The following is a 22,870-nucleotide window of genomic DNA, read 5'->3' as shown; positions in this document are numbered from 1 at the left end:
ATGTAAACTGATGCTTTAAAAGTCATAAGCAACAACCGGTTGCTAATTGGGTGGAAAAACACCCTTCTGATGACAGACTTTGGCCAGAACAGATGTTTACAAAAAGTTTTGTCTATTGTACAAAAAGAAAGTCACATTAAGAAAACATTTTATGTAGTGATTCTTAAAACTGTGCTCACAGCACAATAAGAGGAGATTTGGATTAAATGGGTGGAAAAAGGCAGAATCCAGACCTGGAAATATGTTTTTACTATTGCAGATCTGTTGACCTCAGTGATTATTCCCAGAAGTAAATGTTCACAGGCAAGTCTTTGAATCAAATTCAGCAAGCTAATTGTATTGCATTTCCTATTTACAGCCTTCTGTGAAGGACAGGGAAGAGATTAACACGATAATGGACCTTTCTTCAAATAATTAAACAGTGACATTTTCTATATAGTGGGGAGGAAACGACAGTATTGCGAATTGCTCAGAAACTGAAATATGAGCTAGGTGGCATGAACATGGGCATACTAAAAAACAGAAATAAAGTCATTTTAATAAAATATATGCCAGAATTCCCATTGCTCTGGATTTTAAAACTAAAATGTAACATACTCCGCTCAGCAAGAATGAATTATCCCTAACCCTATTTTGTAGCATTAGGGATAATTTCACTTGATTGACCAGATCACAAATGCGTGCCATTTAGTAGTATGCCAAGTAATAGCGTGACATTTATTTTTTCCACCAATTCAGACCCACTGAATATGTGATTTATATGTTTTTCCAGATCAGGAAGTTAGAAAGCTTAAGACCAAAAAAGCGCTTTGCTGATTTTCTTGTGATGGTCTGTCAGTTGTTAGTCTCCATGTTGGAAGTTTCGTGTAAGTGCTGATGTAGCTTTGATATCTCCAGGAAAAAGGCTGCAAACACTTTGGCTCCTTCAATGTAGTTGTGTCTACGAAGAAGGAAAGAAAGAGAATGAAGCCCTGTCAGGCTGTTCTTCTCTTCAAATTAGTGGCATAGTCTGGTGAAGTTTTCAGAGTCTTCAGAGGAATTTGCAAGATTGGTCACCTGAAAAAAGGGGCAAGTGCACAGAAATTCTGGACATCCTGCAATTGGCATTCCTCTGAAGGATTCACTGATGAAACATTTTCCAGTGTTATGTCCCTTAATTACTATTTTGAGAATTATTGTAGGATTCTCCAGTTTCTTGAGCTCAGCATGACTTGACTCAGAAGCTGCACAAATGTTCAGGCAACACACTGAACAGTGTCTTACCATGGCTCCTCAAAGGATGAACACAAGTGGCAAGTTTAAGCTGATTTTGATATAATTACACTAGTTTTGGTCCCTGTAATATAAATACACCTTTATACCCATTTATACTGAAAACCATTATAACGCTGACTTAACCATTAGCCTGAGTATGTCCGACTGGAATACTTTGAAATTGATGCTGTGACAGAAACGTGCCCGACTACATCATCGTCTTTCAGACCAGAGACAAATTTAATTGGCAGTGAAATGAAAATTGCCAGTGTGATGCATTTAAAGACTAAGTAAACTCTTCATGAAGAGTATATAGTGGCACACATTAGATGGGGAATTTTGCTTTCTGCTTGGCACAGCAACAAGTTTGCCAGACACAGTAGTCTGGGATTGTCCAGTGGAGAACAAAGCTTCCCATCTGGCAGTGCTTATGGGTGGGTACCTGGGGACTTTGGTTCTCCCCCCTTCTCTTATAGGGCAAATGGAAAAATAAAGGAAACCTGCTTATTTTCTCATTCTGGGAGTGTTCCCCATCATCGGCTGCTCCGATCGGAAACATCATCACACTTTTCTGCGTTATAGTCTGAAACATTCTGGCGACAGGAATTGTTGAACCATCCCGAATAAAATCTGGATCTTCTCCAAAAACTGAAATACATGGGAAGAATGAAATCATTAAGTGAAATAAAGGTGCTGTCTTCAGCTATCAAATACCGGCTATCTGCTCAAACAAAGAGCTGCTGAGTAGGAATTGTTTTGAGTGCGTAGCCAACTGATTTCATGAATCAGTTGCACTCTACAAACCTCTGGCTTTGTATCAGTACGTGAAAGAACTGAATGAGGTCTTCTGGCTACTCCTTTTAAATACACCCCAATTCAGCAAGAGGTGGAGGCCTCAGTGGCTGAGTTGTTCTATCAAAATCAGTAAGATCAATGAGATGTAAGTGACTGTAGCACCAAATCAGGAAATCCCTTTTGCTCTATGGATGAGCACAATTCCCTTCCACACTTGCAGGCACATTAAGGACTGAAAAAAGAAGGAACATACCTTTTTTTATTGCCCTTCTTGCTGCTTTATATAATGGATCATTAACATCAGCGAGCCAGGGCTTCGCACCCAAAGGCATAGACACTTTCAGTTTGTTTGGACTGTTCCTCTTGGAAAAGACACCCTCTAAGTGCTCCACCACCTGCGGGGAAAACACATTGCAGTCGGAAGTGTTCAGCTTGCAACTCAAGCTTACACCCACATTCCCACTTCTGCTCTCAGAAACAGATAAATGCTAGAAACGTTCAGTTTACTACTTGGAGTGTATATTTGTGAGGTGTGAAGACGGACTTAGTTTACACAGTAGAGGCCAAAGAAAAGGTTTGCCTCTTACCTGTTGTTTCACAACCGAAAGGTCCATGTGGGGCACCTGACGGATTGAGAATTTGCCAATGACTTTTGCCGGAATGACGGTTTTAATTCCCGGTTCATGAAAAGCTCCTTCAATCCCATGAATAGAGAGAGAAGGGTAACGCCACAGGTGTAGAAGTATTTCTTCCTTCAGAAAAATAACATGGAAAATATAAGGGAGTACACTGGAGCCATTCACAATCGATATAAATTGATGTGAAGAAACAACCTTTTTCTATCCTAAAATCTGTATTTGGAGACCTCTCTATTTTAAAGAGGTTTGATTTGTAATTTAAACCCACGATCATATCTTTTAACTTCAAAAAATACTTCTTTCAGTCAGAATCTGTTTACCTTTAGAAATATTCGGATGAGAACAGCTATTCAGGCACAGCAAAAAAAGTGGAGCATTATTTTAAAATATCTTGGAAGTAAATTTTTCTAGCAAAGAAAAATCGGAACAACTTCTGATCTGACCATCTGTTGATCTCAGAACTTCTTGCAGGAGAAACCTGTGACCAGTTTAGCCAGACCCCTCCTGGATGATACCAGGGAAGAAATTCTATTAATGAATGTTAAATAATACAAGAGGTAAGATGATAATGTTCAGTAACCAAGTTGGTCTGTTTTTCTGGAGAAGATAAGAAGGGTAAAAAAAAAAAAAGAAAGAAAATGTTTATTCTAAGGAAGAAAGGAGAACTACATAAATTATAAATTGGTCTTCACGCAGAACCCCAGGGCGCAGCTCCTTTCCTTCTACTCCAGTTTTATGAGACTAGAGCTTTATGTACACATAAAATTTGCACCGTTTCATCCTCATATAAGTAAAGTATCAAAACTTCTTTAGTGTAGTTACATTATACTTCTGTATTACTGATTATTACAGTCTAGCTTAGGCTAATTCAGAGGCTTTTTCATGGAAATAAAAGCATTCATATTACAGCTTATACCAGTATAATTGCGTTAGTGATAAAAAAAATGAATCAATTCTTTCCTTTCTCCCAGCTGCCACTCTTGCAGAGAGATGTTTCTGAGCCAGTCCTTACCTGCTGGTTTTTTATTTAGGATATAATTTTTAAGTGCTGGCAAAGCGGGGCTTATAGCTTTGGGTGCTTTTTTGGCGTGCTCAGCAGACATCAAAATCTGAATGAAACACATAAAACCCACACCAAAACGCATCTGCCTAAGGCTGCCTTCCCATTTTTTCAGAGCCAAATACAACTTCTTTCCTACTATTTAACACGTATGCAGGGGTTTAATGCTTGTTTTCTTTGGCTGGTTAGGTGAGGGGGAGAGGATCTGCAGTGCAAGAGAGGGGGAGCGACACTGTTAGTTTTGCATTATTCCTTTTCATTGATTATTCATATTTTGGATCACTTTCCCCAGATGCGGTAGCTTGCATTTTCAGCAGATTAAATTTTATTTGCCTTTTAATACTCTGTGGTCCTTTATTTTATTTTGAGTTTGCCACTGACTGAAAATACCTTCAGTTTGGCTTTATATATAAAAACTATGAATGGGTGATTTAAATTATTTCTGCTGACCATTTATACAGATTTTATGTTACCTTGGTGCCATAGAGGAATTTTTTCACACCACTGTTATTTTTATGTTCCTCTAGATCAAATTCAATTGATTCATACAATTTCCTCTCCTCCTCCGTCAGGGCAGCAATGCTGTCGTAGATTCCAGGGATCTGAATACGACCTGTGGAATCCAAAAGGCTGTCTACAAAATAAGACAGAGATATCAGTGCAAGTGGGACCTATTTCTTCCACCTGGCAATCACAACACCTTTTCTTTTCTACCTAACTCTGTACCAAATGAGTAAGCCTAACAATTAACTGCTAGCAACTGCATCCATCAAGTTGTGGCACCTACATTGATGTATTTTCGTATTTATTAAGAAAACCATTGAGCTGCTGCTTGTGTGTAGTATGTGGTGGGTCAGTCCAGCTGCTGACATGAAAACATCATCCTACTGAGATACAAATCAGCGTTAAAAAGTCAGGTTTTGCTATGTGTGTATGTATTCAAGTTGCCAGCAATCCTTAAATGTTCTTGATTCACACATGACTGACATCAGCTTAACGGGCAGGTGTCTGAGGTCCTGGCCTTAGCGGGGACATTCCACTCCTCAGCTGCTGCCACCATAGCTATGCTGAGATTTGGAAACCTGGGAATCTTGCTTCAATTAGGCTTGCCTTACTCAGGTCAATTAAACATGCCACTGATCTTCATTAGGCTGATTGCTAGCCATTGTTCCCCAGTTACTCCTGAGCAATGACGCGTGTTATTACCCAGCAGAGCTATCAGGTCCGTCAGCGGCTCATGAATGATGCCTCCAAAAGTTCCAGAGTGAAGGTCCTTGGCGCCACATTCAACCTGTACCAAAACCACTGGTTACATATAAACACTCCCTACCTTATTCTTCTGCGACTGATCATTTTGCACGGCAACTGGTGGCTTCAGCTTTTTAAACAAGACCACAAATGAATAGAAAATGATTATCTGTTTCTATTTATAAAATGGAAAACATCATGCCAGGAACAATCTGCTTCTTGCAAAGAGAAGATAGGGCTCTCTTGTTAACCACTAGAGAGAGAAATTCAGCTGTCTATAGCACTTACAGGCATTTGAAAGCAAGGGTCCCTCTCCATTCCCTCCTTTGCTTCAGTAAGATTAAATACACTGTGAGTGAAACACTTGCATATTACTGTTTCTAACATCGCAGAATAAATTCTTCAAGTTCTCTATCCTTTTTATTTAATGGAAAATCTTCATAACAAAAGCAAGAAAGAACCTTGCTTGTTTTGCATTAAGAAAATATATGTCCAACCTTAATTCCAGATTGCAACAAATAAGATTTAGAGGTCTCTTGAATCAGATGGCTTTAGAATAGAGAGAGGCATTTGGTTTATTAAATGGGTTCTTTTTCCAGGCACATTTTCATATGCAGGTTTATCGTAAACTATTTGCCTGCAACAAACTTGTTTATTCTTCTCAAAGCCTCATTACAGCCCACTGTCTGGTAACAGGCAGAGATAATTTTTGATGTTTTAATGGCATCATTTTTCTTAACCAAAACTTAAAAGAATTGAATCAAGGCTGCTGAGGCTCTTTTGGTTAATAACAAATTTCATTCTATTTCAGACATAAACGTTAATGCAGATTTTTCTTTAGTTCTCTAGTTCTTTAATCTTCTGTCTGAATTCTTTTTATACATCATCAGAAAGTTTCCAGATGAGAAATTTCTGTTCTTCATTTCACAGTAGCTCATGTTGGCTGCTAAATATACTACAGTGAACTGTTATTTGCTTCTGCCAACGGTTACAAAAATTTTGTGTGGCTTTTAAACCCAGGGATCCAACTAAATTGAGTCCCTTTAGGCAGAAACATTGCACTAAGCAGTACCTGCTGCAAAATGGGCAGAGCTGCAGAAGAAATGGTTTTGGAGTAAGTGAGTCAGGGGGTATAGGGACGATGCTGCAAGAGTATGGAGTTGATGTGCGGAGACGGTGATGAGAAAAGACTGGGAGAGCAGGAGGAGAGTAATGGGTTAGGAAAGGGATCAAGGAGAGAAAGCCTAAGTGAAGAAATGATGATTGAAGAAAAGTTAATGAAAGTAAATAAGGCTAACTGAACTGAAATGAGGGGGAAAATCTGCACAAGCAAAAAAGGGTATGGAAGAAAGGTCTGTATTTGTAAATATTAAGCTTGATCTAAGTCTTTCTCTGCATGCAGCTATAGATGTGCTTACAGGTACCTCACTGCTCTCTGGTCAGGGGCCCAGTTCAAATGACCCTGTGTCCTTTACCTCCACAAAGAAGCAGGCGTTTCCCCGACTCCCGTATGTGAGGGCAGGCTTCTTGTTGCTGAGCCAGAGGTTGTCCGAAATCACAATATAATCAACGTCAGAGAAAAAGCACTGGTTTTCATCTTCAAGTAATTTTTCTAGCCCCAAGGACCCTGCTTCTTCCATGCCTTCAATTACAAACTTGAAGTTTACTGGCATAGCCTAAATCAACATAAGAGAAGTCTGGGTAAGGAACAAGCATTTTCAAAAATAAAAAAAATCTTAAAAAGTCAAAAGCAGACTGGCTTGCAGTACATGTTGTGTTAGGAAAAGAAGGACATAGGATATAGCTTATTTCAATAGAAGGGGCATTGATAAATATACATGTGTAGTTTCCCAGAAAAACTTGTTGTTCTTCATGTCTTTCAGTACTTTTCATTTTTGAAGGAGAATATAAGTGATTTTTTTTTTCCTTGTGTTTCCAGAAAACTTGCTGGACTGTCTCATAAAATGGGATTTCTCTCAGTACTATTAAAAATTGTAATTGCTTTGGAAAGTCTGTTTAATAACAGCTGCATTTTCACAGAAAGTTTCCTGCCTCTTCTATTTCCGCTGTAAGTGCCCATGCGGGAACCACTGGCAGAGGTCCACTGCTGCAGTTTTCCCAACATGTTATCTATCGCCAGTGTTAGTCACACGGCGGTAAAAATGCTGCTGATTCTACTATAATTGTCCTTTTAGCACTCATGAATCCATTTGCCTGCTAGTTCATGTGGATGTATTTCCAAGGGTAATTAAAAGAACTTTTATTATGGAATAGTGTGAGTTAGAAATGCTGACACGTCCCATAGGAGAAATAAATTTGAGCTTAGTTTCCCATTCCAATTCATTTTCTCGTTACAGCTTTTAAGATGTTTTATCTTTTGATTCAATGCTTAGATTAAATGCAGGAACAAATGTGTAGAATTAAATGAACTTGTGTTATGGATGGGTTCACCAATGGTTCATCAAGCGACCACAAAAAAATTTAGAAACAAACTGTTCGTGAATATTGTTTGATGGTCTGTGCTGTTTTCTAGGGAAAGGCTTCAAATGACAAAGGTTTCTTTTTGCTTCCTTGTTAAAATGCCAAAATAGCTATTAGTGATTTGAAAAACTGGAAAGATGCAGAAAGAGCCCCATAACCATCTCCACTTACAACAGCTAATCTGTAGGCAAATAGCATGTGGGTTTGCTAGCACTTAAGAGACACTGAGGTCAATTCAGTACTATTGATGCAAGAAAAACATCAGTTTTCCAGAAGTTTGCAAAAGGACTTTAAAAGTCAAGACTTCTGCTCAATTTGTGCCGTAATGTCATAACGGAGGCACAAAACTGTTTCTCAACAATCTAACAAAATGTGTCATACAAATTCACCTTAAAGGCTATTCACTGAACAAGTTATAAGCTTAGACTATAGGTAGGTTTAGCTTTGCATTGGCGATACAACTAGCCCAAGATTAAATGTGCAAACTGATTTAAAGTTAACTGTGTTGGTTACTGTAATAATTTAGGCAAAAGTTTCATTCTTAGAGATATATCATGCTATAAGCGAGTATATTTGTACTTGGTTAATGGACCCATTCAAAGCATTTGCTTTGATAAATCTAATACATCGTTGAAAGAACAGCCCGTTATTTATGAGCATTTTTTGATACTTGTTCTCTTCATGCGTACGCATGAATTGAAGGTAACTTGTAGGTCGACAAAGTCAAAGATTGGCAGAATGTAACAGCAGAGATGAGTCTTCATGACCAATCTGTGATGTATGTTACTTTACCATGTTAAAAGCTCTCAAGAGAATAGGGTATCAAGGCTGTTTAATGTATGTAATATATATTGAACGCTTCCGCCAGTGTGTTTTCCTCTGCAGGGCAGTGACAGCAATACCATATTTACATTGCATACAGACTGTTCAAAATAGAAATGCTCAAGGACAGATTCTTACTGGAGTGGGACCAGTGCCCTGGACACAGCATTAGAAATACGTTAATATTTCAAAATGCAGGTAGTCTGTTGGGACAGAGACGTGTCAGCTAACTCACAGGAAGGTAAATGCATCCCTCCAGAGAGATGATAATATAAAACAACAACAACAATAATAACAATTCCTCATTGATACCTACTAATTTCAAGGCTTTAAATGCTTCCACTGCGTGTATCCAAGCTAAGACAGGTCCTTTATTATCTGTTGCTCCACGCCCATAGAGATTTCCTTAAAAAGAAAAGAGGAAGGTTTTTAAGCAATCTTTGAAACTTCTCTTGTCACTTCAATGTAATGAGCAAATTCCTGTTGCCACAGAAGCTGTAGTGGCGTGTCAAGTGAAGTGTCAAGAGAATCAGGATTTCATTGACTTGTTTTAAATAAGGTGACAGATGTTTCCCAGTGGACTGGTACACTCCCCCCCGCCCCCCCTTATATACATTATATTGTGATTTCTGCTACATGCCAATTTCTGAGCTTTACTTTTGTTCTTAGGAGCTGTTTGTTCACATCAGACATGCCTGGAGAGTTTGCACAATATGCAGCTTCTGTGCACATCAGCCAGCTCAGGTAACAAGCAGCAAAACCCCCGCAGATAAATACCACAGTAGAAGTATGAAGCTACAAGTCTCGGTACTTTTTTTTTTTTTTAAGTGTTTGACTGTACAGTTATATACAGGGACAGACTTCAGTTTCGTGTACAGATAAATCTGTTTCATGTACAGATAAATCTGTGGATTGCCACTACCAGATTTATCTGTGGCAGTCCCCACAGGAGGCAGAAGAGGTACCCAGTAAGGGTGTTTGGAACTGGTCCCAGCAGATGGGAAAGGGTGATTTAATGGCTATAGGACAGGCCTGGGAATCAGGATTTCTGGGTTCTTGGTCTTGCTCCCTTCTGACCCTCCATCCTTAATTTTGGTCCTTCAAGTGAGTGGAGCTTTTCATTCTCAGCTGGCTGTAGTGGAAGGATGAGTACATTAAGGGGGGCCTCTCATTCTTCCACCACCAATGCTCCTTAGCTTTAGCGTGGCCGGTGGAGGTAATAAAAGATTATGAAGCAAGAACAGGAAGTGCGAGGCAGGCTAATGGCTGATCCAACAACCCAACAAGAATTTTAAAGCGGAAATGGATTCTCTATTGAATACTTTATAAAACAGCATTAACCTCATGTGGCTCTTCCACACCAAATCTTAAGCAATCACTGATGGGTCTCACTACTCACAGCACGGTCATCAAGACTCAAAGCCGCTGGTTTTGTCCCACAGATTTCCATGAGAGAAGTCTTCATGCTGTGGTTAAACATACAGGGATCCTCCTTCTACTCAGAATCTCAGAGTTAGTATTCAAATAACAATATAAAAATTACAACCAGATACACACCATTGATTTCAGTCAGTGTGTAAGGGTCAGTTTTCCAGCCATCTTCCTTTTTGGCAGGCTGCACATCTACATGACCATAGAAACATACAGTGGGGTTTTGTGGATCCTTCCCCAGTTCCCCGAGAATCACAGGAGGCAGTGGGAGCTCCTGGCCATCAGGCGCCTGCGGAGAAATGTTAAAAAAAGCAAGAAAGGAAAAACAAACCTTTGAAAACTTGCAAATGTTATATAAAAAAACCTGGAACTCTCAGGACTGAAAATACTTCTGCATACTCAGTTGGCTCTGACTTGATCAGGTCCACAAATCTGACTTTGGATCCAGCTCTAACCCACCCAGAGAAATTAAGATTTTTCTTCCCACCTGTTTAGGTTCTGCAGGGACTTTATGGAGCTCTCCTAACATTTTACTCTCAGAAATGCCCTTGTTACTAAACTGTTACTTCCCAGCAGTGGAGAAGACGAAGCTGACTGTGTGCTGGCCTGACAAAAGCGTATGTTGTGACACTGACATAGTCAAAAGTCACACAAACTAATTTGGGCCTTGATTTTGCCACGGACAGATGCAGGAGGCCTGTTTCAAATACAGAAACAAAATGAAGTTTTGCTGGCAGGAGGCAGCAGCAGCTATTTCAGAGTGTTTTCAAAACAGGTTAAGGCTCTAAACTAATCCTGTAACTTAACCACTGTGCAGAACAGATCTCCACACTGGCCGAGGGAGGCTGGGCGTCTCAGGGGAGAGAGAAATAAGAAGTGAAGGAATGTGTGTACTCCCTTGTATTCACCAATAGTATTAGTCTGTTGCAACATAAGAGTGTAGCTGCTTGCCCAGCAATCGAAGGAAAAACAAATTCTGTGAAACAATATTTTGGCCCTAGGCAAAGTATCTCTGGTCTCTGCTCCAACAACAGGTAATCCATTCCCCACTGTTACCGACACAGATTGTTGCTATATATTTTGGCAATCATAACCTCATGCTAAGTGCATGCTAAGGTTTTAATTTTAAATGCATTCATTACAACTGCTAAATGACATAACCTGAAATATTAAAGTATTGCTGTGCTGCAGGGTCCTTGTGCTAAGACTCTCACAGTCCTCCCCAAAAGCCTCAGAGGAAGGAAGAGGGAATCACTATTAGTCAATTTTTGAATCCCTGTTAGAATAGAAATCTAACAGCCCAGGGCAGGAAGGAGCCCCCAGCTACAGTAAGGTAACTAAATTAGAGGCAAAGATTTCTCAGAGATTAACTCTTCCCTGTTGCCTTCCAACAGACATTAAGAAAATGGCTTGGAGCATTTGTCAGAAGCTCCCAAAACCAAAGATGATGCTCAAGATAGCTAGCGCTTTCTGTCTGGCAACACTTTCCTTGTAAAAGCCACCTCCCTCATATAGAGACTTTGGTGATGAACTGATGCGTTAGATATCATGCTTCATTACTCTTAAGAATGTAAAAATGAGCCCTGGTAAAAAACTCAGGCCTTTCACTTTTGCAAACTGCTTCTCTCCAGTCAAAAGCGTCAAACTGTCCCTGCTGTAAGAGAACATCTGTTTGCATTTGGATAGTCTGTGTGCTCTCCCAAGTCGGTTCTCAGACAGTCTGAGGAGGGACTGATTTCAGCAGGTATCATGTAGCTACGGGACTATTGATAAATGTTATCTAGCTACCAAAAAAATCAGTAAGTCATAACATACATATGCATATACATAGCACTGAATGTAATAGGTAAACCACATGTGCAAATATGATGTTTTAAATGGAAGAGTCAGACAAGCACCTGATGTGACCCCAGGTTTACTAAATTGACAGTGGCTCCCAGTGCTGAAAGTCTGTCTGCTGCCAATGCCATCATTCGTATTACTTCTTTCCTCAGATCTGGTTGAACAGAATCACTTTCCACAGCCACCCATTCCTTAAGATCCTGCACAGGAAGGAAAGAAGTGCAGTTAAGTCACCCCAGATGCTGCGGTGTTTGGCCTTTGAACACGAGACGTGTCACATTGGAAGATGGTTTCATTTCCATCCCATCACAGCAATGTCATGGATGCTGTATTTTTTTTCTTAACTGGTAAAGATTTGCCAGTTCGCCCATGTGAGTGCATTTTGGCTCACAGGGAGGTCCATGTAAATCCCTCTTCCACCCAGAGGGTCCCCAGCACAGACTTTCCCCTTGCAGCCTTGCTTTGTGAAGCACATGTGGCACACCTGATGCCAGACCTGGAATCCTGCTCGCTGCCATATTGGCAAACACTCCTCTGGCACGTAGAGCACAGGGCTCTGGGACACCAGTTCTGCACTCCAGTCATTTCACTTCAATATAGTTCCTACCTCGATGAAATCACTTTGATGTACATCAATGTACTGGAAGATCTCCATCTCCAGCACTGAAGAGGATGATGAGGACATTCCTGCCTTAAGGAGTAGGGCAAGGCTGAGATGAATGTTATCTGAAAATTAAGGATAAAATTCAAAACGTTAGAGACATCCTGCAATATGCACTTCTTTTCAGTGCTATAAAGCATAGGCAAGTGCAAACTGCTGAGCCTATTTAAGTCTCATTTAAGTCCTTCAAGCCAGGAGAAAGTATACCTGAAGTATTTTATCACATAAAACCTGCAGTCGACTCATAGTCACGTTTCTGGAAGAAAGTGAAAAAATGACCAAAGAGTAAACAGCTTTACAGTTTCTGTTTTATAAGTGAATTAAGGGAAGCATTTTCTAAAGAAACATTCATTGCATAATTTTTCAATGCGCAAACATCAAATTGTATGTTCTGGGAAGACAACCCCGGGGAAGACTTGCAAACACCGACACACACCAATGACCCAGGGGGCTCATCTTTCTTTTTCTTCATTTCCAGAAGGAAGGAGAGGGACGGATTCACTGACTCATGTTGCAAATTTTTCATGACTAAGGGAGAACAATCCTGACGTAGGAGAGTATTTGACAACAAATAGCTTTTGTGGTTGAATAAGAACAGTGTCAATACTGAAACACTTGGTAAGTGCAGAAGTCATTCAGTACTTGCAAACCTCTCTGCCATCTTGTTTTTGACAAGATGAGTGAAGATTTAAAAACCATAAGATTTTAAAAAGTGTTTTTCTTCCTTCCTGCAGTTTTCCCTTCCTGTTCCCTTGAAGTTCCTGCTGTAGTTTCTTGAATTGGTGTTAGCAGAGTAATACTTGGATGGCTAAATACTTGGCTGGGCTAAATTCAGAATAGCTGCTGTATCGGGCTGGGCAATGGAATGGACTCCAAGGTTAAAACCCAACACTTTTTGATTCTAAAAATATTCTATACTGGTAACAAAATGTGCAGTTGCAGGTCCATCCATAATTCCTTAACTTGGATGTATTGCTAAGGTGATAGGCTATGGTAATATTAATAATTTCAATTATGTTTATCTGGCAGAGAAGAAAGGTTGAAAACCCAAGCGTGATGAACAAGAGGAGGGAAACATTGTTCGTTTCGGCTGGTGATCCTGGCTGCATGAAGCATGGGCCCTATTTTCCAGCCTTCCCTTGCAAGCAAGGTTGCATCCGCATTGTCTGTGACACAGGTCACCACTCTCCGAAGCAAAGCTTTGAGAAGGCCTGTGACACCAGATGTAATTCCCAGTGTCCAGTTCCTGACATCTGTTGACACCGGGAACACTGGTATTGAAAGAGACCAAACGCCAGTTTTGCAGGACAGCGAAGCTGCAAAGCACTGCTACAGAGATGACTTGTTAACTGAGACAAGAAAATCCAAATTTAGGTGGGATTTTTAGGATGGAAAGATTAAATGTAGGCATATTATTTAAATGTAGGAATATTATTTAAGTGCTAATACTTACAGGGAAAAAAACCCCCTTAAGTGATGAACAAAGTACCATTTTCTTCTCATGTTGTTTTCTCCATAAAAAGGTAAACCCTACTTCCAAGAGGTGGATCTAATCAACTATCCCCTTCAAATATTCCTATCACCAGTCACAGCAGCAGCAATTTGGCCTAAACCAAAAGGGATTATTACAGGAATTTCTGAAGCAAGCATGAAAAAAAAAAATTCAGGACATTTTAGAAGAGACAAAGCAGCTTCTGAGATTTAGCAACAAAGATGTGGTGGAGAATGAAGTTTTGGGGTTTGGTAGCTTAGGTTCTAGTCGTCTTTGGACAGAGCTTCAGCAGGTAAGGCTTAACAACGGGAGTTTTGCAACAAGCACCCCAAACTTTAAATCCCCCGTCTGGCTATTTCTTCCAGCCTTGGACTGGGCAAGTGGCTGCAAATATTTAGCAACCCAAGTCCATTTTTAGAGAGGGCAATAGCACATAGGAGTGCGATGACAGACATGGTCAGGAGGACTCCCCGGGCTGCCCAGGGCAGACAACACCAGGAGTCCCAGGCTGGGGTGGTGGTAACTGTTCCCTGATGAACAGTTTCCCAAGAAAGATGAGATGCCGGCGCTTGCTGGGGCGGTGCCCAGGTGGACACAGGAGGGCATTTGAGCTGAGATGCTGCAGGTCATGTCTGAAAGGAGCCCAAGGTGCAGGGAGATGATCAGTATTAAGTAAAAGCCGAGCACGGAGGCCATTTACGTTGTTTGCCTCTCTTTTTGTTGCTGGGTGCTTTCGGGGGGCCAGGCAATGACTCTGCTTACGTGACGTTGCTCAGTCCCGCTTTAGCCAGCAGCGGGTCCCAGGAGAGCAGAGTTTACCTTCACGCTGGTCCTTATTACAGACGTAGTGTCTTCTACCGCCGAGCTGGTTCCCGCAGAGGGGAGCTGTTCCCACAAGGGCTGAGGAGAGGACAGGACCCCCGATGGGTACATTTGCGAGGGGCTCCAAGAGAGTGCAAGGCACTGCACCCCCAGAAGAGAGTGGTAGGAACAGGCATTGTGCAGTGGTCATTCACCCAAAAGTGGGATAAATCCTAGCCTTGCCATGGGCGTTGCCAACAGACCAGTCAAGAGATCCCAGCATGTGAGGATTTTAATCAGATGTTCATCTAGAGAGACTTTAGGGCTGTTAACCTTCGTTTACCCCAAAGCCTGCTAGGAGCCTCAGTTTCACACATATTTCGCTCATTCTTTCTACCTTGCCATTTCCAAACCTTGATTTGCGAAGTATATATGAGGCCACCGACTGTGCCCTCATTTAACCTTACTGTAGCAAACCAGACAGGCTTCTCCAGGTTCAGTTACTTATAAAAAAATACCTTTTGTGTATGCCACACTTGAACAAGGAGGATCATAACACAGGTCAGAGCATGGCTGCTAGAGTAACCAAGCTCATGCAATGGATAACTATCAGTGTCTCCATCGTATATGAGTTTCCCTCTTTCTGTTCAAATATTCGATTTTGCTGAGTTCTGTGCATTTTCACTCTAAAAAGAATGAGTATATATATTGTTGCCACTTTATGGTGACTTGAATAAACACATATCTTTTAATATTACATGAAGGTCAATCACAAAAGGGCTGCTTATACAGGGGACGTGTGCTGTGGTGATGGTATCTTCCTCTTTTTTACTGTGTTACATGCAAATGACTTGGAAATATGCAGACAAGAGACATATGTCTTCAAGTCATGTTTTATTAGCTGTTAACTGTTTAAGAAAATGAAAGGAGAAAACTAAAATGCTGTGGAGGAAAAAAACCCAAACATTCAAACAAGCAAAACATCCTAGGAATATTTGAAATAATTCTGTGATATTTTGGAAACAGAAGCAGACTTCAATAAAAGAACATCACAAAAATAGTTGCTTTCATTAACAAAAATAAGCACAAACAGTGGCAAAGTTGGGAAAAATGAACGTAAGGAGATACTTACGCAGTCCTCCAGAGTGGCAGAGTACACCAAATACTAACAATTCAAACAAGAAATTAGGTAGCAACTATGTTGTGCTGTACTTGAGGGAGGGAGGGCAGTAGCAGATGGAACTTCGTGTTAATGCGCTACTAGTATGCAGACAATACTGCTAGAAAGCATTTGGATCACAACTGGGAAAGCTTGTGTAAAAAAAGGGAGTCGGTTTAATAAAACAGTAGAAGGATTTCAGGCAAGGCTAAAATAGCTCAGTGTTACAAGGAGGGAAAAATTATTTTAAAGGATGATAAAGCCTGGGGGGAAAAATATCAAGCAAAGACGTCAGTGTTCAATTTCAAGTGTATTTTATTTGATCTCATTTTAAAGAGCAGTTGGTGCTTTATAGAAAAATGTGGTATGACTATTTTTAGAAATAATGCATGACAGTCATGCAGTTTCTCTTCCTTCTTTCCTTAATAGTAAGAACATTTTGTGTCTTGCTTCCTCCCATCTTGTTAAGTACTGTTAAAAGAAAACTTAGCGTTCTTAGGGGGTGATGTAACAAGAAGTCCAAGTTGATTCTTTAACTAGGATGACTCTTTGATAAAATATCAACTAAACTTACAAACACTTGAGAAGCAGCTCCTGCACGTGCCTTGCTGCCCTCCTCGCTGTTCCCGAAGCGCACGCCTCACCTGCTTTCCTCCCTGCGATGCAGCATTGCAGGTGTGCGCGTGGGGGGGTGCCAATGAAAAATGAACATTTTGCAACCAACCCAGAGAAAAACAAAGTCAGAAGCTGCCAAGTTTGCAAATAATATAAAGAACATTTGACATGAAAGGAGATGAAGATGCGTATGGCAGTAGGAGCTCATTTACCAAACAAACGGTGGGCTCCATTGAAAGGAACATTCTTTCTAAGCAATCACCATCAAGGAAGAGAACTGAGATAACGAGGTTATTATTTAACTTTCTTTAACCACATTCATTGATAAGTGGCCTACCTTTGGTGGAAGCAGGCAATCAAGCCTCAGTCGCCTCTCCAGCTGACTAGGTGAGACCCTCGGCGGAGGAGGGTGACTCTTCCTTCACATGGCAGTTCTCCAGCAAAGCCCTGACCACATGCAGCCACTGCCGCTACGATGACCAGGAGCTGCAGAGATCCAGACATGTGAAGGGGGTGAATGCTCGCTCACAAAGCCTGACCGCATTTGAAGACGGTTAAAGAAATGGCATTAAATCCAATAAACTGTATAACAGCAATGACAACGTTTGTGGAAAGCGCAGGTAAGACCTGGCACTTGCTGGCAGGTGACACTGCAACGCCCAGTGCTGTTTCCAGCAGTCAGCTCTTAAGAAGTGCTGCAATATGAGCCGCCTTAAGGGCATTTCAGAGAATGGCAATGACTGGCTCTGCCCTTCTTGCTCAAGCCTTAGAGAAAAACATGAGACCCTGTTTGCCAGTTCTGCTTTGCTATATTGTTACCGAAAATCGTAACCAAGAAAACTCTCCGAACCAAATGATAGTTTAGAAAGCCGACATTGGTTTATTGCAGCGCTGGGTGCATGGGGGATTTCTCCTCCTGTCTTGCACACCCGGTTGAAATCATGACAAATATTTGAACAGTTAACAAAGTTAGTTACGCCTACTGGTCCCACCCCTTAACGAACTATTGGTTAGTACCTTTCTTTCTTCACCTTAAAGATACAGTTCTCTCTTAATACACTTCACATGCCCAGAGAGTAGGGGGCTTATTTGGGTTGGGGGCTTTTTAGCTAGGAGGTGTGGTTTTCACATGATAATGAGGCAGGTCAGCCTTAGGACACTATTTTGGCACTCTATTCTATTGTCCTAGGATTCGTCCTTGTGTTAATCCTTATTGTTAGTTAGTGGAGACAGTTTTTATCTTTAATATATCTAAATACCAGGTACATTTGTTACAAAGTATCTTCTTTACATTCTTTTCACTTATTTTTTTGACCTTGTGTTTCAACGTGTTCTGTAACGATATTACATATGGTATTGGAAAGTCCTTACCTCTTTGTGCTCTTGTTCTGCAGCTGCCTTTATAGCTGGTGATGAGAGTTTGAGCTGGAAAGATCTCCTCTTCCACCTGCTAAACAGGGACATTTTATCTCAGTTCACTGATATGTTCTGCAGTTATGAAGGGTTACTTTTAAGTTAAAGATTAACTTTTGGTTTGGATGCTTAAGTCTGCTTCTCTATCATATAATATAATCCAAGCAGGATATCCAAATCACTACCACATCAAACCATGAGAAATTTTCCCATCTCCTTTTCCTCCTCCTTTTCTCCCTCGAAGTCCCAGACCCTAGCAGGAATCCCAGCATCAGAAAGCACTTGAGTGTTGCTGATAAGTGTTGCTGCTTTACAATGGTATTTTAGAGGACTTATAGAGAAAAGAGATGGCTTTTGTTTGTTGCTTGTTGATTTGAAAACTGGAAAAGAAGAGAATGCATTTCTGTTAAGGAGAAGAATTTCTCCCAGGAAGTAGTGTTTCACTTTGTGCCCACTGGGGAGAAGTAAATCACTATTTACCTAAGAAAATTTTCTGAGCTTGACTGCTCATTGGTTTGCAATCAGATAAACACTGGTATAAAAAGATCCTCCTTGGAAAGACAACTACATTGTCTTTCCTGTTGCTTTTTTCATAGCAGAAATGTTAATAGGAAAGAACTGTGGGAGGTACAGTTAAGTACCGAACTATGTTTGCTAGTATGTAAGGCTGAGCTACTAATCTGGTTCATAACATCCTGAAAACACAGTGAGCACCAAAAGGAAAACTACAATATACATGAAGAATATTTACTATATTCTGACTTGCTGGGATGGCATTTAACATCCACATCTACCTGCATTGTACTCACTTAGATGTGGATAGCCTCATCAACATCCTGCTGCCAGTTCTTCCATACCAGAGGGCCTCTGAATTTATAGCAAATTTCTGATTTTAGGTGCTTGTGTTTGCATACAAGTTTCTATCCTTATGGTCCTCTGCCCATTTTGAAAGGACCACTATTCACATGATCAGATTCAGTAACAAGCATCAGTCTTCAAAGGGAGGTTAAGGTCCTGCCTCAGAGCCTTACAAAGACCTTTTCTTTTGTTAAGTTCTTCTGTTAAGTTTTCTTCTGATTAATAATGAACTGTTTTGCAAATGAAATGCAAAAGTTGGGGGAAATTAAATGTTTATTTGCATTTATTTTAAATAGTTCTATTTTTACATGAATCCTGCCTTCCTTTATCCTAACTTTAAACATTTCACACTGGAGTTACTCCTGAATTACAACAGTAGGAGTGTGATTAGAAATGGGTCTACTAAATTTATTCATTCAACTATTTGCTTATTTATCACTTTATACTACTGAGAAACTATACCATTGTGAGAAAAAAAATAGTTATGATTACTTTGTGGCTTATTATTTCATTGCTAATTGCTCCTTCTTTTATAACCTATAACTTGGAACAAGTTTTAGAGTCCACAGTGTAAGAGATTTTTTTTATGGTCATTATTCCATTTATGGAGTATCATAAACATTGCCAACATTGTTTAGAAGCCTTTTAAAATGCAGTCAGCTTTATCTCCTTAACAAAAATACTCTTTGATGGTAGCTTATTAACTACAAGAAAGACTAACTTATGAGGAAACATTAAAGAACCAACTTGAATAGTTTGGCTGAGTGATGGCATGGACAAATCCTCTTTGGAATACATAAGTGTTTAAGCAGGAAGAAATAGATCAATTACAGGAAAATAAGAGCAGAACTAAAACAATGGGATAAAGAAAAAAGTATCAATGTCTTTGTTTCTTTTGTCCTTTGAAAATGTAAGCTACCCAGGGCTGAGATGGTCTCCTACTTTGTGTTTCTATTACTACATCAGGGCAGCAGCCTCAGTTGGTTACAGAGATGATACAAATAAGAGTAACTTAATTTCATTGACACTTCAGCAGAACTAGCATGCCTTAATTGTTACCTTAATTAAAAGATTATCTTAAGTATTTACAATATTAAGTTAGAGTGAGCAAATATGCAAGAAATATGCTGTTGGGAGCAATAGTTCATAGACAGAGAAATTATATGATGGTTTTCAATGCTGTCACTCTATAAGCAATTACCTCTAGCTCAAGCCAGCTAATTTTCATTTCTTCAAGACGTACTTCAGGAAAAGGGGAATGATACTTTAATATCATAATAGTTGTACCTGGTTATTATTGTAACCTACTGTCATTTCTCAATATACAACCTTCATATAACTTTAATTTATCATTGTCTCTAGAAGTATAGATGTGGAATGGAGAGGTCCCTTCACCCAGTTCCCAAAATATCTCCTCCCTACAAGGATTTCTACTTCTGCTCCCTGTGCAGCAGCAGCAAGTCCTTCCACCTCCTCATGCCTTCCCACTTCACGATGCAGCTTGAAGAGTATTTCCCAGCCATCATCTTTTGAGATAATCATAGCTGATCCCAAAACTTGGGACCATAAGTTAAGCAATATTTCCCACTGAAAAAACCTGTCAGACAGCAGAGCAGGATTGCACTGGTAGAGAGGTGAAGACCCCCAAGACCCTGAATTAATCACACCTGGGTATGTCAGTGGAAGGAGATTAATTTAGAAAAGACCCCCTTACCCAGGCAAGAGGTCACGCAGTGCTTCAGAGGTTTGGTGGCCACAAACTGTCTTCTGTACGCAGCAGTGATGCTCAGCACCTTCCAGGAGCAGGGCCACAAAGATTCTAGACACTCTGTGAAAGGAAGAGCAGTAACAAGAAGCCTTCTTACCGTCTAGTGGCTAATTCAGCAAGCTCTTTGTACACAGATCTCCAAGCATGCAGGCTTTAAGCGATATACCCTGGAGGGGAACGAACAAGTTCTTCTTGTCAGCACCCTTTCCACTGCACTGCATTGAATGCTGAGGTAGGACACTGTCCTATTTTTCCAAGAGCAAGACTGTAAATTCATTTTGCTTAATGATTAAGCAACAGTGTTTTCAGTATTAATCACACTGAAGTGATAGTAAGAGGTCATTCCCATCTTGATATCCTTCAGACAGCTTTGCTCAGCCAAATAACAGCAGCATTCCCATAGGGGTGATTAATGCTCTTCATGCAGGTGGGGTTTTTATCCAGCTGTTAACTCAGTCATTCCCAAACAGACATTGGAGACTGGCTTTATGACTTCATGGGATGAAGTTGATAATAACCATGCAGTACTTATGTTTATACAGCTCTTCATGCTGCCTCCTCCCAACCTTCTGTGAGGTCCAGGAATTGGCAGAGGCAGGGCACGAGTCACTGAGGTGGTGGTGTGCATGGTGTCCCTCAAGGCACGCGTCTGGAGTATCGCAAAGTTAGCTCAGTTTGACACTTCACTGACTTCTGCATCTCGGCTGGCTGTCCCAGGAGCAGCAGCCTCTCAAGAAAGGCTTGTGAGTGTTTTTCCATTGCAGCCCTCCTGTCGTTGAAGTGTATTTGGGAAAAGGCCAAAGCAAGCAGAGAGGTTCTTCTATTGACAAATATAAGTCACTCTTAAATAGCATAAAAATAAAGAAACCCACTGTTTATACATATATGAATATATATACATATGTATAAACTACATATACACACATACAATACTGTTGCATCTCATGGCAACAGACGTTACCCTTGCAAGGTCTTTGTGACCTTCTGAAGGAAAAGGGCGAGATATTTCATAGCATGTCTCTTCTATCAAAGTGCCACGGACCATATCAAGGGTAGAGCACATGCTTCGAGAGCCCAGAGCAGACGCTCATTAAGCTGAGGCTCTGCATCATCCACATGCTATGCAAGTCATGCCATCAACGGGCTGTTTTGTGGAAGATGTGATAGCATCTCAACAAAAGCAGAGAGGCAGATAATTACAAGACTGGTGCCTTTGGTTAGAAAGCTAATTAATATCTGGACATCTTATTAAACGCCTGCACATAGGCTCTGAGCCTGCTAACAACTGAAGTGGATCTGTGACTAGTGGATCAGGCTCTTTGGCTGAAATTTTATTACAACTTTTGTGGAAAATAGCTCCCTACTCATTCCAGGAGGGTTTAGACTTAAAATACTTTCCCTACAGACAAATATTTTTGCTCTCTTCGTTACAGTCTTTTCAAGCAGAGAAGTTTCTCACATGTTAAAGGCCTTTCAACAAAAGCGTAGCATGTGCCTTGATGTGGCTTAAAAGGCAATGATGGCTTTGCAATTTTTGTACTATAGGAACCCAAACATTTAGAGCTAATATTTTTTTATCGCAACTTCTAAGCAAATGAAAGTCCTGAAAATCACTGTTTTGGATATAAGTCATTAATCCCACACTCCAAGTGCCCAAATCCTTACATAAATGATGAAATTCTGGTTGAAATATTTGAAATAATTCATGAAGATGCATAAAGTTTGTAACCCCTCACTCACTGCACTTTAGAGGGAATTAAGTTTTAGGGTGAACTAAAGAGAAACAGAGGAAATGCCATAATAATATTTAAAAATGCATTTAAGCCATTAGCTATGGAAGATCAAATGCACAAACAGCTCTGCAAAGAACGGTTCCACCCTATGCTCCTCTCCTCTTGCCTGGAAGCCAGTCTTTAAGGGGGACACAGCTTGACCAGGAAGAAAAGTATTTGCAATAAACTATGCACCCTTTCCTGCAAGCTGGGAAACAGGGAGACTGGGGAGGAAATTACACTCGGATACACATTGCCTGGATGCATGCTTGAGCCACAAGACTCTTGTGCTCCAGATGGGCAACACTATCACCAGCTTTGCTTTTCATCTGTTTTTAATGAGGGTTTCCTGCTCAGGCCCCTGAATACAAGGTTGTAGTCACCTACCTTTGAGCGAAGGTGCTGGACTCTCCCTGCCACGCTGAGCTGAATGTTAGGGCAGCCCGCAGTTGGCTCCCTTAGCTTGCAGAGCTGCCTGATAGCATGGACACGTGTCCAACGCGTTGCTGCAGGTACCGCTCCCCACTGCAGGGCTCCAGACTCCCCTCCAAGGCTCACCCCAAACCGATCATCATCCAAATCCCTCCTTAGTAGCAGAATGCCACTGGGCAGCCTCACCGAACAACTCCATGTTTTCAAAATCTGACTCTTAACCACAAACCACACCAGTCTGATACCAATAGCTTTTGTTTTTCATTTATTTGCATGACCACATTGTATTCTTTGGTTGTTTCCTACATGCTGAGACAGACATAGTCGA

The 22,870-nt window shown here is 40.6% G+C and overlaps 1 protein-coding gene across 1 annotated transcript; it reads right to left on the bottom strand.

The window, feature by feature from the left end:
• Nucleotides 1-834: 834 nt before the first annotated feature.
• Nucleotides 835-12,289, bottom strand: CNDP1 (carnosine dipeptidase 1). The gene is made up of 11 exons (XM_009815422.2): nucleotides 12,179-12,289; nucleotides 11,628-11,771; nucleotides 9,856-10,018; nucleotides 8,615-8,703; nucleotides 6,471-6,671; nucleotides 4,954-5,038; nucleotides 4,221-4,381; nucleotides 2,637-2,801; nucleotides 2,303-2,444; nucleotides 1,755-1,902; nucleotides 835-940 (listed from the first exon to the last, which is right to left on the bottom strand). The coding sequence occupies exons 1-11, from the start codon at nucleotides 12,254-12,256 to the stop codon at nucleotides 835-837; spliced, it is 1,482 nt and encodes a 493-aa protein (XP_009813724.1). The 5' UTR covers nucleotides 12,257-12,289.
• Nucleotides 12,290-22,870: the final 10,581 nt, after the last annotated feature.

Source organism: Gavia stellata, chromosome 3 (genome assembly GCF_030936135.1).
Source record: "Gavia stellata isolate bGavSte3 chromosome 3, bGavSte3.hap2, whole genome shotgun sequence".
NCBI lineage: Eukaryota > Metazoa > Chordata > Aves > Gaviiformes > Gaviidae > Gavia > Gavia stellata.
This window is presented reverse-complemented; position numbering and strand designations above follow the sequence as displayed.